General features: G+C 36.5%; 1 protein-coding gene across 3 annotated transcripts in view; it reads right to left on the bottom strand.

Moving 5' to 3' along the window:
• stim1a (stromal interaction molecule 1a) overlaps nt 1-20,913 on the bottom strand; it is a 51,353-nt gene extending 30,440 nt beyond the window's left edge. For all 3 annotated transcript variants that reach the window (XM_084418115.1, XM_084418116.1, XM_084418117.1), the window contains exons 1-3: nt 20,566-20,913; nt 18,610-18,740; nt 4,326-4,456 (exon numbers count right to left, since the gene is read on the bottom strand). In XM_084418115.1, the coding sequence (XP_084274241.1) occupies nt 4,326-4,456; nt 18,610-18,730 (252 nt within the window). In that variant the 5' untranslated portion in view covers nt 18,731-18,740; nt 20,566-20,913. The remainder of the gene's footprint in view (nt 1-4,325; nt 4,457-18,609; nt 18,741-20,565) is intronic.
• Between the last annotated feature and the right edge of the window lie 2,289 nt (nt 20,914-23,202).

Below are 23,202 nucleotides of genomic sequence, written 5' to 3'. Positions count from 1 at the left end.
TCTGTGGTTGCCATTTCATCAGATTTGCTTTGATGCTGCTTCGGGAAGGTTGGAGGCGGCAGGACAGAACGCCTACACAACATATCGCTGGACTGAAAGGATGCCAGGAAGGGGCAGGCTCTGCTCCGCTGCGTATGCTTCCAAAACGACACCCAACGAACACGGTGACTGGCTTTCCTTGGGCAAACAGCCACCGGGTCACAATCACAAGCAGTATTAGCAATGTTGGACATCATTCATAAAAGAGAGATGGTACAAAAGGCAAATGTGTGAGTTTATTGCTGCGAGAATGAACAGGCCTGGTCTGCTGGGAATTTCTTTGCGGTTTTGAGCTGGCTAATGTTGCTCAACATTAACTGGTGGGGTAATTCAAATTTGTAGTGGCTAAGCTAACTCGATGTGGGTGAAACAGAATAAAAAAATAAAATAAATTCTAATAACAAAATGGTACCTGACAAACTTAACCCTGTAAAGACTAACATATGAAATAATCTAATTTGAGATGGTACAGTTTATTTAACCTTTAGACAAAATATTTCAGCTTTTTTTTTTTTAAAGTACATACGTATTTTATGTTTGTATCATATTTGATACATCAGGCTTTTACAGCTCATATAGGCTATGATAGTAAAATATGGAGTAAAAATAAAAATATTCAGTTTGGTGCAGATTTTATTTATATGGCCAAAAAGTACGATTAAATTCTGATAACTTGTAAATCAATGAGCTTTTTAAAACAGCATAGAATAATTACATAAAATACATATATAAATATCATTATTGAGACATTTAGTTGCTGAGTTTAACAAAGCTCTGTAGTTTTAATTATGGGGTGGGGCGCAAAACATATAATGCAATGCAATACAATACAATAATGATTACGAGATGTACAAATAAATGCTTCTCAAAAGCTCGTTGTATCATATTTGATTTTTTTTGTTTTTAAAAAAAAAATCTTGTTAAAAAGTAATGTATGGATAATCATGTAAACCTAAATTGCTTCAGTCCAGTAAATGTTAATCTTGAAATATAACTAATAATAACTGTGCGTTCACACCGCCGCCGGCGAGAGCGTCAAAGTGTCCGGAAGTCATTCACTTTCAATGAGAGCTGGCGGCGAGCTTCGGCGAGGGCGGCGCGTCTTGGACGGTGAGAGCGGCGAGGAGAGTTGAAGTCAGGTCAACTTTATGGTAATAAGCTATGACGAGGTTCGGCGGCAACCAATCAGAATGTAGAAGTCCTCCGCCTGAGAGGATTCCAGAGAACGCAAAGTTTAAAAAAAGATCACGCCTTCGTTCTACGTCAGAGCATCAGGGCGTCCCCGAATCTCTCTCCGGCGTCGTTGGCAGGGCGGCGAGAGCGAATTTTGCCGCTCTCGCCGGCGGCGGTGTGAACGTACAGTTAGGGCTGTGCGATTAATCGTAATTGATTTTCTATTTCAATTTTGGCTTCCAACGATTATGAAAAACTAGACAATTGAGGCAAAACGATTATTGTGCCACTTAATTATCGCTGAAAAAGCCTATCGAAAATTGTGAAATTTTTACTGATGTCTAAAATTACTCCCATCATGAAATACTCATATCATATCATGACTTTGATCATATCTCCCACCAATAGTGTTAAAGTATCTTGATTTCAATATTGACCAAAACAATCATGATTATGATTATTGAAATAAAAGAACAGCCTTACTAAAAATATAAAAGTTATTCATTTAGTTTATTAAAAGGCCTTTTACTTACTAAGTATGACATATCAATAAGGGGGCCAGAAGGCATGAAGAAGATTGTGTACAACAAATATTTCAGCAAAGTTTTGATCATATGAATAATTTAGAGGCCTTAATTGCATGGCTCAAATATGATACAGTAGGCTTTAAAGTGCTAATGGCACGATGCTCAAAAACATCACTAGATGCAATGTAATTTAACAACTAAAAAGTGTATGGCTGTGACAATGTCACTTCAAAAGAAATTTAAATAAAACAAGTATGCTGACAGGGTTTTTTCAATCCATTAGGTGAATAAGAAGAATTACAAGTGGAAGTAAACAGTAAAACTGTAAACCCGTGTGATTACGATTATGCACATTCAAGTTAAAAATGGCTGCCCCCATTTTTATGTTAAAAATAACGTGAATACGATGCAAATGGTCCAATAGAAATTACATAGCAAGCTAAATGAATGCATCTAAAGTTTCTATTGCAAGAAAACATCTAGATAAACAAATCGATAATTTGGTTCTTGGACTAGTATCATAACCATCCTGACTTATTATTTCTCCTAAATAGTTGTGAAACCACTGCTTCACATTTATTTGTTACTGAAAGCCTCCTGGGAATGGATCAATGACATCTGAGATGTGACTAATGATAACTGTAAAGAAAATGTGCACAATTATGTCCAGTCATAAGTCTATTCTGCACGTCATCTCCTTAGGCGGTAGAATGCTTACAACTGCATTACATCAGAACCAGTAGGGCAAAGTTCTTTAAGACGATTTTCTAAGCTTGTGCAGATGACATGCACAAGTGTGGATTTTGACAAGAAATTCCTCTCTTTTTATCCTTTATAATCAGTGGTTTTATTTAGTAACAGGTTAGGCTGACGCTGTGAGCATTATTTCTGCGAGACACCTCCACATGTGTCTACACTAGCGGTTTCGGCCTCTTCAGACCACCTGATTCAGAATGCCATAGTGAGATGGTTTCTGGTTTCCTGCATCTTGCAGCCCAAATAGCAAGATAACACCAACCATGACACACATTGCTGAACTATGTCACACAGGCTGATAAAACCCATCGTGTGCTAATGCTTTAACAAGCCCAGACCACTGGAAAGAGCATTAGACAGGATGAATTAGCCAAATCTTATTATTTACAGACATCCTTAGAGGAGGAAGGAAGGATGCAGTTGACTTGAGCACGATACTCTTGTGCTAAGACCATGAGATATTGTGTGTTTATACAACTATCCTCGTTTACGATCTCGCTGTGTTGTGTTCCAGATGGGCGTTACCTCTGCTAATCTGCTATATAAGGAAAGGACCACCCCAAACACTCATCCACTGCCTTCGTGCCTCGTTGACTTCGTGCTTTATGCCATTGTGTTTCACTTTCATCCTGATTGATTGCGTTTCTCGTCAAGTCAAGTCAAGTCTATTTGTATAGCGCTTTTCACAATACAGATTGTATCAAAGCAGCTTCACAGTATTAAATTAAAATAATACAACAAGGTTTGTTTCTAGTGGAATTTATTGATTGATAAAATCAAATTAAATATCCCCAAAATATCCCCAACTGAGCAAGCCAAAGGCAACAGTGGCAAGGAACCGAAAAACTCCATCAAGTGACCTAATGGTGACCTAAAACTCCATCAGGTGACCCAATGGAGAAAAAAAAACCTTGGGAAAACCCAGGCTCAGTCGGGGGCCAGTTCTCCTCTGGCGTTTATGAACTAGAGGCCGGATTGTAGTTCGAACTGTAAGATTAAAAATATTATATGAATGCCTGGCTGAAGAGATGCGACTTTAATCTAGTTTTAAACTGGGAGAGCGAGTCTGAGCAACGAACAGTATCAGGAAGACTATTCCAGAGTTTTGGGGCTAAATGTGAAAATGCTTTCCCTCCTTTGGTGGTTCTGGATATCCTAGGTATGAGCAAAAGCCTTGAATTTAGTGATCTTAAAGAGCGCGATGGATTATAGGGCGATAGAAGATCCGTTAAATAGACTGGAGCTAAGCCGTTTAGGGCTTTATAAGTCAGTAGCAATACCTTGTAATTTATACGGAACTTTATAGGAAACCGCTCTCAGAAAGAATGGGTCGTCATGTCCACACATGCATTTATTAATTTCATAAAAATCACAGTGTTTTGCGCCATATAATCGCATAGGCTTGACATCGCGATTGCGCTATGATTAATCGTGCAGCACTAAGCAATATTATATATATTTGTATGCTTTAAAACAAAGTTAGTAATTTTCTGATTAATCTCAGTGATAGTTGTCTTGGTTCATGACTTGAATGCCTATGGAGAAAATATATTTTAAAAATACTTCCAAAACCAAGGCAGTCACTCTTGCAGCCCCTAGGGTAAATGAACAGACATGTAAAATGACACACAAGTCACAAGCGGTGACAAGTATTAGAGTTCTATTAACCTGCTGCAGATTACTCATTTACCGTCATGCTGACTTGAATGTTAATGCTATGAGAAAAATTAAATCAAACACTTGACTTTAAAAGAGAACAAAGGTATATCAACTGCCTAGTTAACCAAATGTTAGCCACTTAAGAATCAGCTTTAAAAGTAATTCACTGACCCCATCAGTCTCAGAAACATCCACATTTCCATTGGCATCGTCGTCCATTTGCTTGTGAATGCTGCGGATGGCCTCAAAACTGAGGATGGCGATCTCGTCCAGGCATAGCAGCTCGTCGATGCGGCAAAGCTCTGAAGAAAAGAAATGTCACAGTTAGCAAGATACTAAAACAAGCCAGGCTATAAACACCTCATTTATTCTTATAACGCATGTTCCTGATCTTCGTGATCTTTAATCAAACTATAATAATTTCCTCTTTCTTTGAAACAACGTCCTTTCTAAAGCCCTGCATTTCAGCCCGAGCCCGACGGGCCCCGACTTTTTTACGCCCCTAGGGCCGGGCTTCGGGCCAATTTTCACGTCATAGTTCACATGCGGGCCGGGCCTCGGGCCTTTTTTGGGTTATCCTTTTTATATTTTTAGACATTAATTAAAAAAGTTGACGTCGACGATAGAAAAACAAACATAGAAAGACATTTCATAACCTCGTAACTTTCATAATCTTATAATTACACTGACATTTGATTGACATGACAGTCTCACGCACGCAAGCACACAGAAGGTTTCCCGGCAGCGCGACCCACTATTCACCTCATGTGCAAATAATGGAGAATATTAAGAGAAAAATCGCAGAGTGATAGAAGAGAGGAGGACTGGGTTAAAACCTTCCACTGTGGATGCTACCGGTATTCTTTTTCTCCACGATGCTCTGTAAGAGATTGTTCTAACTTTTCATTTGATTGGACTTTTTTTTCGTTTAACTGTTGGAAACTACTGATGTTTTTCGTTTGATTGGACTTTATTTTCGTTTAACTGTTGGAAACTACTGGAAAAAAGAATGGCCATGTTCCATGGTGCATTTCTGAGCGGCTCGGGCCAGGGCCGGGCTCGGGCCTAGATTTGAGGCCCGTGCAGGGCTCTAGTTCTTTCCTATGATGTAACCAAGGCCATGCAGGCTATTGGATAATGATAACCACTAGCTATTTAGTCATTGTTTTTAGTGGTCAAACCAACAATCAGTTGGCCATCACATAATCCTAGAGGCTTTATTGGCGTTAAATTAAGGACTAGCGCATTCAAACCGAGGATCACATTAAACAGAGAAAGCGATCTTTGGAAATAAAGGTGAGATAAAGACCCAAAATGAACTGTTGCTGTAGTGATAGTTAATTTAACTGTCCAGGGGTCACAAAGCATTCTTTAATGAGAACATTGTGTGCTAATGAAGACTGTCTGCGTTCAAAATGATAGCACCAGATCCAATTTTAGAATTCAAAGGTGCTTCCAAACAGCTGTCCTAAAATCCCACTGTGTCCGCAGAGGTTTCCAGCTCAAACTATGAGGGGGGGCTAAAAATAGACCTGGCTGTGTTATTAACTAAAACTAGCAAGCAACTATTTTTAGGATAAAAATCTGTACAGCTGTTGTGTTACCACACTCGAGGTTCTGAGGGCTAAGAAAGCTATGGTGTGTGCTGCACAAAGCAGTGAGAGAACCTGAAGTAGTTTGTGTGAACATTCACAAGTGGGAACTTCATCAGATCAGAGTGTGTGGTACTAGAGAGTCTGATGTAGGCTGTGATATATCCGGTTGTGTTTGTGTATATCAGAGGATTATAACTCAAAGGCACCTGTCCAAGAGACCCATGAGCTCCAAAAATAAACCTTGGCGTCTGTCTTTTCATAACACAAGAATGCCATTTCGAAACCTAAGAGAAGACTTCTCTTAAAACGCTCCAAAACACAGAGAAGTCTAAGGCCCAATCCCAATTCTCTGTCTTACCCCTTCCCCTTCCCACTTCCCCTTAGTTTTTCACGTTCAAGTGAGAGTAAGGGCTATCCACGTGAACGTGCAAAACTAAGGGGAAGGGGTAAGACAGAGAATAGTGATTGGGCATAAGTCTATCAAAGTCACCTTGAAGGCTTGGTAGATGGTAAAGGGACATGAAGAGAATCATATCTGGTTTCTGAAATGTATCACTTATCAAGTATAATGAACTAGAACCTTTGAGGATATTAAATGCATCATCTTATAGGCTATAACATGCTTTACTCAACAAAAATTGAGCAAACTATAAGAAACTGAGCAAAGCCTATACATTTCTCAATTGCATTTCTCAATTGCTTTTAACAATTGCAAAACAAACTGGTGTTGATCATTTTTATTTTTTTACACATTTTTGAAAAAATGTCTTTTTATGTTCACCAAGGCTTCGTTTATTTGAATAGAGTAAAAATACAGTAAAAACAGTAATAATGTCAAATATACATTTTAAAATGTAATTTATTCCCATGATGGAATAAATTTTGTTTACTTGGTATTTAATAACCTAGAAATAAATAGATTATGGCAACTTGATTCTGTAATTCTATTACAGTATTTTTCATATATAAAGAAATTTGTGTAAAAAAAAAAAGGTGAATAAAAAGGATGTAAGCACTGTCACCAACAGAGCACTCTGTTACCAGTAATCTGGTAAGTTTGTGCACACTGGGAATCTTTTTTTTTTTTTTTGTAAATGAAGACCAGGTAACACTGATTTTACATACAGCACACTGTGAAAATGACATGAATATGACAGTGGCCAACTGGATTTAGTGCAGTATAGTTTGAAATCAAGGGTTTAAAGGTTTAGTAAGCGATTTCTGAAAAAGGCTGTTGAAAGTGGATCAGACTGAGTACCACAACACACTAATAGCCAATCAGCAACAGGGGGCGTGTCGACTCATGATGCGGAAGGAGAGAGAGTGAGCAAGAGGGAGATTTGAAGAAATACTGTAGAAAGAGAGATGGTTGAGAGACATTACAAAAAGAGAAAAGGTCAGAGGAATATCAGTGGGAAAATAAGCGTTATGATCAGACAAAAGCTTTAAGACCCACATTAATATTAGAAAAGTTTTTCTTATGGAAGGCCAGAAAATGGACGTAGAGGTTGCATTATTTCTGCTCCACACGCGAGTAACACTGTGTACTGTACGTTCATTTTGTGTTCCTTATATGTTCCTTTATTTGCTTCGCTTCTGCTATTATAAACAGACATCCACTCTTGCATTTCATACATTTTGGGGGCGGAGCAATGAAGGGAGGGGTGTGTTTGTTTGGGTTGATTACAAATATCAACAGTGTTCAACAATGATTCTCAGAAATTGCTTACTGCACCTTTAAAGTTTGTCAACAGTGCGCGTCCAGTGACAGCAGAACTCTCCTCTCTGCAGTTAAGAAGCACAGACCGACCGACAGAACTGTTAAACAGCGCTGTGTGTTCAGGTGCTGGTGTTCTCAGCGCTATCAAAATAAAATCCCCGCTTCCAAACAGAAACACTGATCGGCTGATGCAGAAATTGAAATAAATGACAGGTTTACCGCTAATAAAAATTATTATCATCACTATATCATGTTAATTTTTAGGTCCAAATCATACTCTACCCTAGCAAAAGAAATCAAAAGCTTGATTGCATTCCATCATGATACATCATCAACGCAAATCATAGGAAGTATGCATTGCATTCGCCAAATTGCCACAACAGAAAATAGTGGAAATTGTCAGTTCTGCATTTTAGGTCTAATACAGTCATGGCGAGCAACAGTTTATAAAGTGTTGGCATGTTTACTGCTAGCTACCAGAATAACAGCCAGGAAACTATAGCCTCCCTGAGTAAAGTCACACAGCATCATAAGAATGCTTGTCAAGAACATACAATGGGACAGAGCACTTGCAATGCATTTGCACACTGTTGTGAAGAGCATCTTCCTGGCTTTTGGTTACAAACTGATGTCCTAGCTATATAAGGTGTGTTTTATATCACCAGAACAGGGTTAAGATCAAAAGCACTGGTCAAAGCCTTTGTATGAAACACGGCTCGCTCTATCAAATCAGGGTTCAGTGAATACAGTGTTATGTAATGCTTCAGTCCCCTTTATTACAATTATTACAGAGAGCGGATAGTCAAGAGATGTCATTATAAACCTGCATCGCAAACTACATATAACAGATTACCTAAAAGTATGCATCTCCAAAAGAAAGAAAGAGAGAGGACAGCAAACCACAAGTTATTTTCTGTCAATTTGTTGTTATATAACAGATCTTTGGGGGGAGTATGACAACTAGTGCACCAAATGTAGCTCATTGTCTTCTCCAACAGGGCTGCAAACAAAAGCAGGCCAGTGGCATCAGTGTTGCTTGCTCTGTGGAGCGCGACCAGCAGCCTCAGGAGACACTGAGCTCTAGCGGTGCGGTTCTATCAGACCTGACACAGACCAAGGCCCGTGGAGGCGTGGCGGGTACAGGTGCTCTCCGCTGAACCTTGAGTTTTTGGTCATAGGGAGGATGTTTAATAAGGGCTGGATAAGAGCCGCAGTTTTAGGAAATACACAACTGTACGAAAGTTTGAGGCTAATATGTTTTTTTAAAGAATTATCTTATGCTCACCAAGGCTGCATCTATTTGAGCAAAAATACCGTAAAATCAGTAATATTGTGAAATATTATTGTAACTGTTTTCTATTTCAATTTATTGTAAAATGCAATTTATTCCTGTAAGGGCAAAGCTGAATTTTCAGCATCATTACTCCAGTGTTCAGTGTCACATGATCCTTCCAACTTTTGCAGCCTTTGGACCCAAGCTATGGAATAGCTTACCGGCTCACATCAGATCTGGCCAAACTTTGTCAATTTTCAAATCTACTTTGAAAACACATTTCTTTTCAATAGCTTTTAATATATCTTGATGTGTGTCTCTTCTGTTTTCTGTGTCTTATGTTTATATTGTATTTGTTATCGTATATCTTTTGGCCTTGTTAAGCACTTTGGTCAAAGCCAGTTGTGTTTAAATGTGCTATACAAATAAAATTGTATTGTATTGTATTGTAAATCATTCTAATGTGCTGATTTGCTGCTCAAGAATTTCTTATTAATGTTGAAACTGCTTAATGTTTTTTTGCAAACTAATACATTTCAGAATTCTTTGATGGAATTACATTTACAATTTGCATTACATTATTTGAAATAGAAATATTTTGTAGCATATTATAAATGTATTTACTGTCACTTTTGATCACTTGCAGAATTTATTTATTTATTTTTAAACAAAACCTCATAGACAACACAACGTATGGCTTCCTCCAGATATAATTGGTGGTGTCAGTAGATTACATTTCAAATGGTTGTTCATGAATTGATGTTAATTGTGTCATGAGTTTGAAGCCACATTATAGTGAGAGGAAAAAAAGAACTGGAAATCTTGCAACCCCAAACTTCCTTAAACGCTTGTGAACAAATTTGAAAAAGGGCAAAGTTGCCACATTTCCCATGTGCTTATTAAGTGCTGGGAAAGCTAGAACAACACTATTATCTAAGGCTAATTTCAGTTACTTCTTAATACTTGTATCTTCATCCTGTCTAGTATAATAGCCACTCAAAAATAGCCACTCGGCCTGGTATTTTAATGCTGTCAACTTCAGCGTGCTCGAAAATGTTTAAATACTCAGTGACAAATAAAATGTCCCTGATGCAAAGAATAAGAACAACAGTAACAACATCTTAATGAATACAGCTATTAACCCTAAAACAGGCAACGTGATCTGGGAGTCACATCGTTTTTGTCGTCTTTTTTGGGGTATAAGAACGATTTTTTCATCAGATCCTTTTATCATTTATCACAGCCTGGTCTGTCTTGAGTATGCTGGTCACATGATTTGCTTCAAGTTTTTTGTGATACATTAGTCAGCCTGACCTAAATCCAACATGGCTACCGGTGGTGCCGGACGTTCAGATTTTGAGGGAAGTAAATATATATTAAACTTACTTTTCTTCAGGAAAAATAATAATAATACTGCTAACATTAATTGTGAACATTGTCTTAAGGTGCTGAAGAAGAAAATGAATATGTTGTTCATGTTGTTATTTAGCACGTTTTGAAATATATATGACTCCTGAGTCACGTTGCCTGTTTAGGGTATAAAAAAGGGATTAGCCCTAATTTTGACCATCTTTGTATTTTGAGTTTTTAATTCACTATATTACAATTAAATCCTAATCTAATCATGACAAACTATATATCGTTGGAAAGGTCTAAGAGTCCTAAATAGATATTTTAGCTCTGTTTTTTTGTTACAAATTATGTAGAAACAGTAATAGATGAATTTATGACAAGAGTGCACCTCAGAAAATCTACATCATAACAGGAGTTCTGGCTTTGTCACAAAAAGTCAATGCACACACTTTTAATAATTTAAACTTTGGTTTTCATGCTAAAAGTTCATAAAACAATCTAGTATTTGTCAATAAAAAAATGATATCCTCTAAAAAGTATAATATATATTATCCTCTAAAATATAATAATTTTTTTATCACCTTTTTTATTACATCACATATTTTAGTAGTTATCATGAATTAGGCATAATTTGAAAGCTTACAATCTCAGAATTCATCCTGTGAAAACTGTTTTGAAATTGGACGTTACCATAGAAACTAGGGCTGAACGATATATCGTTATCGTATCTATATCTAGATATGAACTTTCAAGATATTACTATCGAAAAAAGCAACGCTATAGACGATATAGATTTCCCCTCTCCGCGCTCGCCCTGCATACAACTCTGGCAGTCACAACAAACATCAGTTTTACGAGTGCCCTTGAATGCACCGCTAAAGCCAGCGCGTACACACTACCAGGGACGTGGGAACTATATTGTGAGAGGGTGGGCGGCGTTTCCATGGTGACGCGTCATTGCTTGTCACGTGACACACCGCAGCAGCAACAGCGCTGAATGAATGATGATCTGCTTTTATGTCATTTTTCCTTTTTTATTCAGAATATTCACAAATGTGTTAGCTATGGCATGAAATATTTGATATTCCGATTGTCAAATACATGCAAGTTGAAGTATATTGTTGTTTAAACACCTTTATAACGATCGCATTAGTTGAGCTGTATGCGCGATGGGCACCGCCGTGTTAGTTTGTGCCGCAGATGCAGTTCAGAGAATCGGATCTGTTGGATTTACAACCTCTATGTTTACAACACGTGAATTCATCCACTTCTCCCGAAATACTTAAAAGTAAGTGGCTGGTGAACTGGGAATAGAATAGAGTAAACATTGAAGTTACTTACACAATGTGTATCTGATATGAATAAAACGTGTCGAATTATAATGGAAAGGATTATTATTACCTCTTCCATAGACATCAGTGTGTATTTTACAAACTCTAAATGTATTGTTTTTTTGGTACTTACGTAGTCATATCGTATTGTATCGATATCGAGATATCTGGCATGAAAATCGAGATATGAAATTTTGTCCATATCGTTCAGCCCTAATAGAAACGGTACTCTAAATTATTTTATCTGGCTCCACCCCTTTTGGGCGTAATCATGTTTCAGAATTTATGATCAAAACCTTTTCTAATCTTGACAAAATATTGTCAGAAAGGTCTGAGTCTCAAGGTTCGATATTTTGTGACAGAAATTTATTCATTTAATTAATAAATAATTTAATTAATAATTAGTCACGGCAGAATGCACACAATTAAATTCAATGGAATGTATGTCACCCGGTGGCTATTTTTGGTATTACGCCTAAACAAAATCTCATGGGAACTTCAAGTTTTGTGATATCAACTTCAAATTTGGAACACAACTTGGTAAGATATATGGCTTTGATTTTATATTAATTTTACAGTAAAAAATATTTTGTAAAATATATAAAAGAATATTAAGTACAGTATATTTGATTTACTGTAAATTTAAACTTCCGTAACTTTTTCACACTTTCATTTTTTTGAAGTGCTTTCACTTCAGCAATAATCTGCTGAGTGTTTTCTTTAAAACAAGACCAAACTTAGGTCTATAAGCATTCTTGAATTACAACCATTTAAGTTTGAATAGTGCATTTTAATGTCCATTCTCAAAAAGGGGGCTGAGAGTTAAGGGGTTAAAGTACCATTTTTATAGTAACGCAAGGTCCGATTTCAAAACAGTTTCCATAGGCTGAATCTTGAGTTCGTAAGCTTTCGAATGATATATAATTTGTCAACATTAGATCAGAGGAAGTATAGGATATAATTGTTTTAAAAATGCAGTGGCAAGTGGGCCAGTAACAGTTAACAGATTAATGACTTGGTCCTTTTTTTATACCCTAATCAGGCAACGTGACCCGGGAGTCACAACTCATAAAATCCAAAATATATCAAATATTTCAAAAATTCTTTTGGATAACACCCATACATGATTCTGAGGTCAGTCGAAAATCACCCCAAATAATATTTCAGCATTCATTTGATTAAGAATTACTGTGTATATGTGTGCTGTATGAAACAGATTCACAAACAGTTTTTTAAACCACACAATATTGTTATTCCTGTCTTACAATAATTCATATCACAGAAGTACTGGGATAAAAGTTTATAGCTCGGATATAAACACTGATGTCTACGGTAGATCAAAATAGAGTAAATCACCTTTTGCTATAAATAACTGTATTTGCTTCAAAAGACTGTGTCAATTACATCGTTGCACCAGTAGGTGGCGACAAGTGATTTAAATGTATTCGTCACTGAATCAATCATTCAAAGGATTCATTCAAAAATGCTCTTAAGTAATTATTTATGAGTGAGTCACAGAATCATGCATTCAAACCAATTTTTTTTTTTTTTTTTTTTAAATCAATTTAAATATTTTTAAATAGACTGCAGCAATTAACATTTAGTCAGAACATGCTATATGTTATTTTGTTTCGTTGTCTATTAAGAATTGTGAACTATTTTAAACAAAAAATGTAATCGAACAGATCTAACCAACACACGTTTACTCAGAGTGACTAAAATTATGCATAGTTCAACTTTAAAGGTGCATTAAGCAACTTTTCATGTTAAAAATACCCGTTTTTCTAACCCATACATGCTTAAACAATTGCCTGATGGGCTGAATGAGCCCTTCTATGATCACTGCGATTGCCTCTATAATCCTGTACAGTAAAATAAATAAGAGGGATTCGTCATGCACGCGTTCACGCTCACCTGGCTATGTCTGGCAGGTTTGTGTATTCGCCGCCATTATCCGCATCAGCGAAGACAACTCAAGCGACTTTTGCAAAAGTAGAAGATGGATTCAAAGAGACCGGCTTCTAGTTCATCCCAAACCCCAACGCAAACTCCACGTAACCGCGTGCACAACTCTGGTTGCAGTTTCGCGTGTCGCCAGAAGGGGGCATAGTTTTGCAAAAACTCAGACTTGCGCAATGCACCTTTAATATGCCATAACCACAAAATATACATTATAAACCGCCAGGAAGGAGACGCACTGCGCACATGATAATTTGCTTTGCAAACTTCTTATCCTTATGAAATATTTACATTAACCAGTTTCATGTGAAATAACTTACCCCGATCAGAACAGGGCTATGTTCGAATTTGAAAAAACATGCAAACTTGCTACTCTAACTACGTGCAAAGTATGCAAATTCTCTGCACGGGATACCCAGATTCTCTACTACCTTTACCAGATCGTGCAGTATAGAACAGTGCACACTGTGAGTGCAAGTAACTCTATCCCACAATGCAAAGCACTCGACTTGAACTTTAGTTCCCAGTGTGATGAATGAAGTGGAAGTAACACCAACTGCCATTTTAAATATCTTTATCACTGAAGTATGATAACACAAAAATGTATTAAAAGATACAAAATAACAATTTCAAGACACCACATGGAATTAATGTGATACTACTAGGGCTGTCACGATTTCTTGATTAAATTCGAATACTCCAAAAAAAAAAAAAAAAAAAACCTCGATTGCAATTTACCCATGTCAAGTAACCGGCAAAATACCGGACGGTGCGCATTCCACTGACGAGAATCCATGAACCGCATTATTAGACCATTTTCTAAGGCTGCACATGTATTAAAACCATTTTTAAAACATACTACAGCATAGATAATGCTATTGAGTGATTTAATTATTTACATGCGTCTCAAGAGCGGCTCCATTCACATCACTTACGTGCGTGGAGCGCGTCTTAAACTCCCTCTCTGCGTATGCTGTGAGTTTGGATTGCTCATAACGTTCATCTGGGAACGCAATGTGCGCCATTTCACCAGACTTGTAAGGTGAATCATCTTTAAACCCAAGAGAATACATCATTATATGTTTCTAAATATGCAAACTGTTCATTGCGATTTCAAAATAAAAGTCTAAACCCTCGCTCTGAGATTGTGTGTTTTTATGTCCACATTTTCTTATAAAAAAATAATAATTACAGTGGCTGTAGCATTTCTACTGTAAAGAAGTTGCCAAATATTACAGATTTTAGTTAACATTTGAATTAAATATTGTTTGGCCAATATTAAACCAGGATTTGATCTACTGTAAAGTGTAACACCAGAATGTTGGCCCCCTTCTGCAGGCATTTGTTATAATACAAAGCCTAATGTACATAAGTTGATTGTCTATATTATGCATGTTATATTATGTATTTTAACCGCGTTTTCTATAAAACTAAAATATAATTACTTGATTTTGATACTTTATTTGAAACACTTGTTATTGCCTCATTGTTATTATTTATGTATGTATTTATTTAAAAGCTATTGTTTGCTTAGGTCTGTTTTTATTACCACAAAAAAAAATCTGATTACTCGATTAACCGCCAAAATAATCGCCTGATTACTCAACTACCAAAATAATTAGTAGGGACAGCCCTAGAAACTACTTTGCAAAGTTACATGCAACTCTCTACAGGTCAATTCAACACGAAATTTAGTGTGAAAAACTCGTTCAGCCAGTAGCCGAATGGTGTAGTATCACCTCATGACTGGGATCTATTCCAGCTCAACAAAAGCTTTGAAACACACTGTGGACTTTAGGCAGTTTTCCAAAAGGGCTCTTATGTCATTATGCTGCCATCAAGATCAGATGGTTTGATTCGTTAACATAACACGGAAAAAGCAAGACCACCAGAAGGCCATCGCTATTCATTGTAAAGCACAACTTTTACATCTTCAAGTTGAATTACGCAAGAGCAATTCAGCCAGAACATGACTGATAATACACAAACCCAACGCTAACATCAGCAGGTTCACATGTAATAATACTAGCTATGTAAACAGTAACTGCATTAAGAAAATTGTCCACTTAACATTTGTGTTGTTCTCCTCAAATAGATTGCTATAAACAGTCGTGACTATAAAACAGGGGTGTCCAAAGTTGGGCCCGGGGGCATTAAAATATATTATGTGTGTCATGCCACGAATATTTTACAAATCATGCAGTTTCACAATGTCAACACAAGGTGACAGCACAGTAAACTGTGTGATAATTTGATGACTTATAAGCTGCCATTTCTGTTGCGTATGAGAAACCTTAAACGCACCAAAAGTGGGACAGCGCTACTTGTTGTAAGTGTACTCATTAAGCCCACTTTCAATTCAAATCATTTTATGCTGCTCATTATTTTAACCAATCCAGTGACATTTTTTAATGCATACCAAATTACCAATAATATTTGGCAATGTTGAGTTAGCCCCAAACATGTGCATGCTGTCTCAGGGGAACTCACACAAAAACACCCAAAAACTTTGGTTTCGGGACCCTTCAGAAATCAACACATTTCAGCAATTTTCAGCCATTTCTTTGGTAAGTGGATTGATATGTCAAATAAGAGATACATGTATTGTTTTTTTTGTCTGGAATAAAAATAGTATTTTTGTGTTGTAAACATTTATTCTGAAGCAATATCCTCATCAGTGTTCTATCAGCGTTGACATATTTAAATCTGCATATTTGTGATATTTATCCCAAGGACTTCTTTCTTCTTTTTTTTTACCTTTATAAATGGATTTTTTTTTTCTTAATCTTATTACATGTACGCTTCATCTTTCATTTTAAATTCTTAAATTTGATCTATAAATTCAATTAGAATAATAAGACACTATAGGGCTGTTATTAGGGGTGTAACGATATTCGAACCGAACCGAACCGAACAACCGCGATACACCCATACTGTCTATGGATACACCACCCACGATACGAATCGCGATACTCTCATGGCGTACCGAACACGCCCCCTGCTGTCCCGGCTCATTGGACCTCATGTCTTATGTGTACACAACGAATACAGCGTTGCCTAACCACCATTAACCACATTTAATCGCAATAAGCTCAGTGTTTTGTTACATTCGATAATAAGCAAGGTGTAATCTTTCAAATTATGTCTATTTGATCACGAAATTCAAACATTAAATGACGTTTTGGCGCTCTTTGATGTGGCGTGACAGATCACCGTACTAGGCTCCTCATTTAAAGCGGCAGCGCGGAGCGCGAGTAAACGCGATTCTCTTCCTCAGTTACAGAATAAACATGAATGGACACCTGAAGGTATGTTGAAAGATACAGTATACTTACTGAAAGGCATCATAACTCGTGTAATCGCTCAGTCAGTGTTTCAACAGCGGAAATACGTCAATAAAACGCTTAGTTTTTCACATAGCTTTATTTACCTCAGGCAAGTCATTCAGTCTCCACAGCTTGTTGGTTTGCTAAGGAAATGAACTCTTTCACTAAATAAATGCACTATATTAGCCTATATATTATATTTTACTTAACCTGTTAATGACATCTTGATTATTTAATGTACGTTTAAAATATCTGTCATGCAAATGACAGCAACTGTGTAAATGATTATATTTCAATAATATATTAGAGTAAAAATGTTAATGTAAAAACTGCCTTATGTGCAGTTTACATGTTTTCATACAATTTGTTACTTGAGTGTTGATTATTTTTATATCTAAAAATAAATAGCAACTGAATTTAGGCTAAAAGTCTAGGCTCTGTTGTTAAGCTTTAATGTTATAATAATGTGCAAGTAAGGGCTCCTATATAGTTTACAGCATTAGCAGATGATTTTTTTTATCCTTGCGAAACGTTTACTTGCAATTGAATTAATTTAAAGACAAGGACACAATTTGTTAATTAAAGCACTGTTTAAAAAAAAGAAGAAGCAATTTTAGCTTTCTAAACCCCCCACCCCACCTAAATGAACCGAACCGAACAGAGACGTCAAAACCGTGGGACATAGCGAACTGTCAGTTTTGTGTATCGTTACACCCTTAGCTGTTATCAATCAAATTAAATCAATTACACTGAAAAAATACAAATGCATTAAATAAGGTTATGAGATTGTTTGAAATATTTTTTTTTTATAAAAATAAGAAATGTTGGAAATGATACTTTTAAACATGAAGAAACTAAACTGCTAGCAGGTGACGGCAGGTGACTGACTGTCTAAATGAGCGAGTCATATTCGTCCAAACGGCTGATTCATTCAGAAGCAAGAGGCAGTTGTTTTATGAATGGGTCACTGAATCTTTGACTCAACCTATTCGTTCAAAACGTTGAATCATTCAGTAATGAAACACGGTTGAGTGATCCTGTGAGATGCGCTATGGTCTTCTGCTGTGATCTTTGTTTGGAACTATTTTCACCGCTGAAACAGAACAAAAACAATCAATACTGCGTCTAAAATGTAAGTGACCTAATTTACCGCAGTATGTTAACTGAGTTTCTTTGTGTGCTGCGCTCATTTGTTTTGATTTCTCCTTGAGAGGCTGTGCAAGCCTCAACAGCGCAACTTAGTTACCATCAGTTCGTTATATATTATTATTTACTTTCAGTCGCCACTTACAATAAATGAAATAAAATCAGAAACATTCTCGCATTTTTGGTGGTTCCCTAGTTTTTGACGTTTTATCCAGGCTACTTGTCAGGTCGGGCAAGTAAAATTCTCTTTCACTTGCCCCTTAAAAAAGAAATCCACTAGTCCAGACAAGTGTTAATGTCAAGCCCTGCACACACACACATACAGCTATATATAATAATAATAATCATCTATCTATCTTTATTTTTTTAGAGGCATCCGGGCAAGAAGCAACAGATCCCAATCTTCTCCAGTTAAACCCAGATGAACTCTTAAGTAAGGACTACCTTTTTAGGGCCTAAAACACATTACGGAAGAAATTGTACACGCTATGATGCTCTAGGCACCTTTATTTGACACAGCTCAAGTGAGCACAGCGCTTAACAGAGAATGCATTCCCTTCCTATTCTCAGCCGGGCCACATTTAGACCCCCATACAATTTCTAAATAAGTCTATTCGGCACTGGCAAAGGGGGCTGCAAAGCACAGAACGTTTTGAAGTGCATCTTGTTTGTAGAAATGGCCGTCAGCTCTCATCTATGATGACACAGCTACTTTTCCCCAATATAAGAGCGTAATTCCAGGATATACTCACCGGAGACGCCGTTGTCCGCTGGTAAGGGGTCTGGGATTACTTGACTGGGTTTGTCCGCTCGACATTCCAACAAGAAGCATATACATACAGTCCAGTACGTCACCAGTCTGCTGAGCTCCATAGTGGGAGAGCTGGTTTTAGATACGAGAGAGAGAAATCTCGTCAACTACAACACATCGAATCAACAATCCAACCCTGCATGTCAAGTCAAGCATTAACCTAACCCTGAGATAATATAGAGGAGAACGCTGGCAAATGGAACACACGGTTTACACAGTGTTGTCCCAAATGACGCACTTTAGACCTTATTCACAGCAGCGCCATCGGGAGTCAAGGCTGTGAGGGATACACATAGGCTACATCTCTTCAGTGGGTTGCACTGCTTTTTACCGTGTTTCTGGATTGTTCTGCTGACGAAACGCTGCAAAACATATCTTTCAGAGAAATTTCAGTAGACAAAAAAACCCAGAGAGCCATGAGCAGTGGAAAATAAGTGATCTAAGAGCTTTATACAGCTTTTTTTACAGCAGATGCCATTGAAAACACAGCAAGTCTATCCCTCACAGCCTCTCTTTCATACCTGTCATACCGCTGCTCTGAATAAGGCCTGTACACTGCACTCAGTGTAGAGTATGAATTTTCATTTATAAGGTTATTTTGTCAAAGTTAGAGACTAAAAGCCTCTTCTCCTCCGCTATTGTAAAGAAAGCTGTGACAGTTGAGCGCACACGTAGTTTTAATTAAGTACATTTAAAGTGCACTTTTTCCTTTTCTGACTTCTCAGTGTGAACACACAACTTGCACTTTTGATTGATACTAAAAAGCAGCATAGAAAAGTGCATAAGTATGCAAATTGGGACGCACCTTTTTCCTCTTCAATCACTAGTTATGACACTTATTCTGCATCTGCACATGCTCAGAAGAGCTCTTTAGATACTGATAAAAGTCCCTATTTTTTTATTGCTCAGTATTAAATTATGGTGCCTATAAATTTGAATGTATTCCTTTTATCGCTATAATGTATAATAAAAGTATATTAATATATTGTAATATATTAATAATGTAGGCCCCACCTAAACTTTTGCTTTAAACACATTTCTGACAGGTAACTGAATTAGGACAATATAAAGGTGAAAATGGGTAAGCAAGAGTGACGCAAGTCATTTTGAGGCAATTAGTCGAGATACTTTGTAATAAATCACTTTCTGTAACCTGAGTGATATTCTTTGCCTTCAAATTATCACGTTCTTCTGACCTACTGATCTGCACTGTTCGTTTCTGATTTGGGGTTAATTTGACCCCCAGTAAAACAAAAACACAAAATGGACAATTTTAGAGTGTAAACACCAAACAAACAATGTTAATTATTATTGTATTCATGTTTTTATCTGGGGACTCCACTGACATAGGCTAAGAGGCATGCAACGTTTTTTCACAATGACGTGTAATAAATGTTATCAAGTTACTCATCAACTCATCTGCCAACTAGTTAACGCTTATAAGTTGAAACTATGTAAACCAACCCTTTCTTGACTATACTGTACATCTAAAAGGTCTGAATGTATAGCTTTACATGCACAATATTAAGGATAGCATAAACCTAACACATTATAATAATCTGAATAATTAACACATTAACCTATGTAGGCTATTACGTAGCCAGGTATGGGTTTAAATAGCTCAAGAGCAGATCTGAACTAGTATGAGTTGCAATACCCACATTTGCTTAACAAAATCAGTCATAAATAGCTGATTCATAACCAACGGCACTGTATTTATTATCTTTATTTTCATGCGGCTGAATTGCGCAGCTGGCTTCGTAGCGGCACGAGGCCACTGACACCCACATTTCCCCCTTTATAAACACCCAAATCAATTGCTGAAAAAAAACACATGTAAGTTAATGTAAAACACAGCAAATCCATATGTTAAAGCGTTTAAAATGAGCTGTGTTACCTCGGGTCCTCGTGCTAGACCGTCCTAGTGTTTGAGGTTCGTCTTCAGTTGCTCTCTCCTCCCATCAGACTCCATGGAGACTTTGTATTGAAACACTCCAAAAACACACGACCACACGGTTCTGCACGGTTCCCCGTCCCGCCGGTGAGAGAAAACGGCAGGTGGACGGAGGTTTGCTCGTCCTCTGTCAGTGACAGAAGCAGAGAGAGGCCGAAAGAGCTGCGCTTCCTCTTCGTTTCAAGCCGGGCTCACGATCTGCGGCGCGGCGCATGCGCAGTCGCTCACTCACTCCCTGCTAATCACACTCTGCCTGCCACCTCACTACCATAATCACACACACACACACACGCGCTTATTTAACGGTGTCGACTTTACATTGACTTCTATTGTTTTTATATTATGTATTATATTATATGTAGCTAGTTATATTCTAATTTAGTTCATTCTATTTTGTATCTCCTGGCCCTAAATGCAAACTTGTTTATTAAAGTTTATTGTAGTTTTTCATTAAGCAGATATTTTTCATTATTTTGTATGTTTATTTAGCCATTAGCCACAATCTACTGTGGAGGTTGTTAAATATATTTGTTATATATATATATATTATATTAAATATTAAATTATTTTTTAAAATTTTAATTATATAATGGTCTAATTTAGTTATAATATTTTAATAATTTTAATATGAGACTAGTCTGTATAACATTTTTATCAAATATCTGCACATGCATTATACATTTATTAGTATTATGATATTCAATTCACGTTTATTTGTATAGTGCTAATTTCAAAGCAGCTTTACAGAAAGTGCATGAGTCCACATTACAGTTTAGTGATCTGTTATCAGAGGTAACTGTCTTAGTTAAGTATTTCAGAAATGTAAATATACAAAGTCACAGTTAGCTAAAAATGTATTAATCTAAACAATGTAATAATTTAATGCATATATAATGAGCTCATTGAAGTAATGAATACTTGTTTGTTAACAAATGATTATGACATTTAGAAAATATAGCATTGGTGCATGCTGATGATATAATGTTGATGTTTCTAATTTTTATTTAAAAAATAGGCTACATTTATTAATATTAGACATATTTGTTTTATTAATATCAAATATTTTTTCTTTAAAAACTGCATGTGCTAACTTTTTATTTACTGTTCTTCTAAGAGTTATCGTTAATGCATTAAGAGACAATTTCATCCAAAGCAACTTACAAATGATGCATTTTATCAGTTGCTGCGTTCCCTGGGATTCAAACCATGACCTTGGTGTTGGTGTTTAGTGCCATGCTGTTTGTGCTAATAACTAAATCATAGAAAATCATTTTCTAACCTCATTATCTAACCTTCTTCTTTTATGGGGGCTTGTGGAGCATTTTTGACACCGATTTCTGCATAAAGTCAAGTCAAGTCACCTTTATTTATTTAGCGCTTTATACAATACGGATTGTTGCAAAGTAGCTTTACAGGGTTAAACAGGGAAATAATGATTCAGTGATGCAAAGCAGCTCTAAAAAGAAAATAGTGTCAACATTCAGCTGAAGTCAGTTTAGAGTTGATTCAGTTTGTTTCAATAACTGTAATCTGCAGATTTCCCACAAGCTCAGTACAGAAAAAACTAAAATAAAAGTCCACAGAAACTAGAAGCCAAAAAAAAAACTTCCATTTTGATTTCATGGGGACTTGTTAATCAAACAAGAAAAGAAAAAAGAAATTCACTAACTGCTATTTAGTAGATTTAATATAATTAATCTATATTTATTTTATACAGTGAAGACTAGTGTTGTTTTACATTTAATTGCTTTCAGTTGATACATTTCTGTTTTTTTTTTATATTTATTATTATTAATTTTTTTTTTAATTATGAGCTCAAAGTTGTATAATCACCTCTAAGAGAGGGAATGGAATATTCTGGCCTCAAAAATCCTTCACTGTATAAATTAAATATAGGCCTAAATTAATAATAAATCTACTAAAGAGCAATGAGTGATTTTCTCTTTGTCTTTTCTTCTTTGATTAACAAGTCCCCATGAAATCAAAATGGAGGGTTTTTTTTTTTTTTTTTTGCCTAATATGTTGTTATTGTTCTGTTATGCAATAAAAAAATAAAAATAAAAAAATAAATAAAATAATAAAAAGATTTTCTGTCCAATCAAATGCTCTTTAGAAAATGAAGCGTCACACCCCCGTACATTATACATAGACGCTGAAGCTGCGGCTGAAATTAGTCTCTTATTCACACATTTATTATTATCTATGGTGAATGGCACATAGTGCACTATATAGGTGATAGGGGCTTCGCTTTTCAAGGCACTTCAGTGGGCCTTTAATAATCACCATAAAACAGCCTAGTCACTATCACTCTGCCTAATCATCAACAATAAATAGTCAATAATTACACAGCTTGAATACATTTTTCAGTAGTGCACAGAAGGACATATGGAAGCGGTCCTTTGACTGCTGCCAAAGAAATAAGTGCACTGACTGTTTGGTTGAACATCGACATCTGCTGTGGTTGTGCTGCTTTCCTGACACTTTTCTTTTTTCTACTCACCTCTTTGTATAAAGGGACTGCAGTGTGTTTGTGTCTGTAAAAAACGATTACACTGACACCTAGTGGCCTTTTAATGACAC

This window comes from Rutilus rutilus, assembly GCF_951802725.1.
Source record: "Rutilus rutilus genome assembly, chromosome: 9".
In the NCBI taxonomy this organism is placed as follows: Eukaryota; Metazoa; Chordata; class Actinopteri; order Cypriniformes; family Leuciscidae; genus Rutilus; species Rutilus rutilus.
The sequence above is the reverse complement of the archived record's forward strand: the minus strand, read 5'-3'. Positions and strand labels throughout refer to the sequence as shown.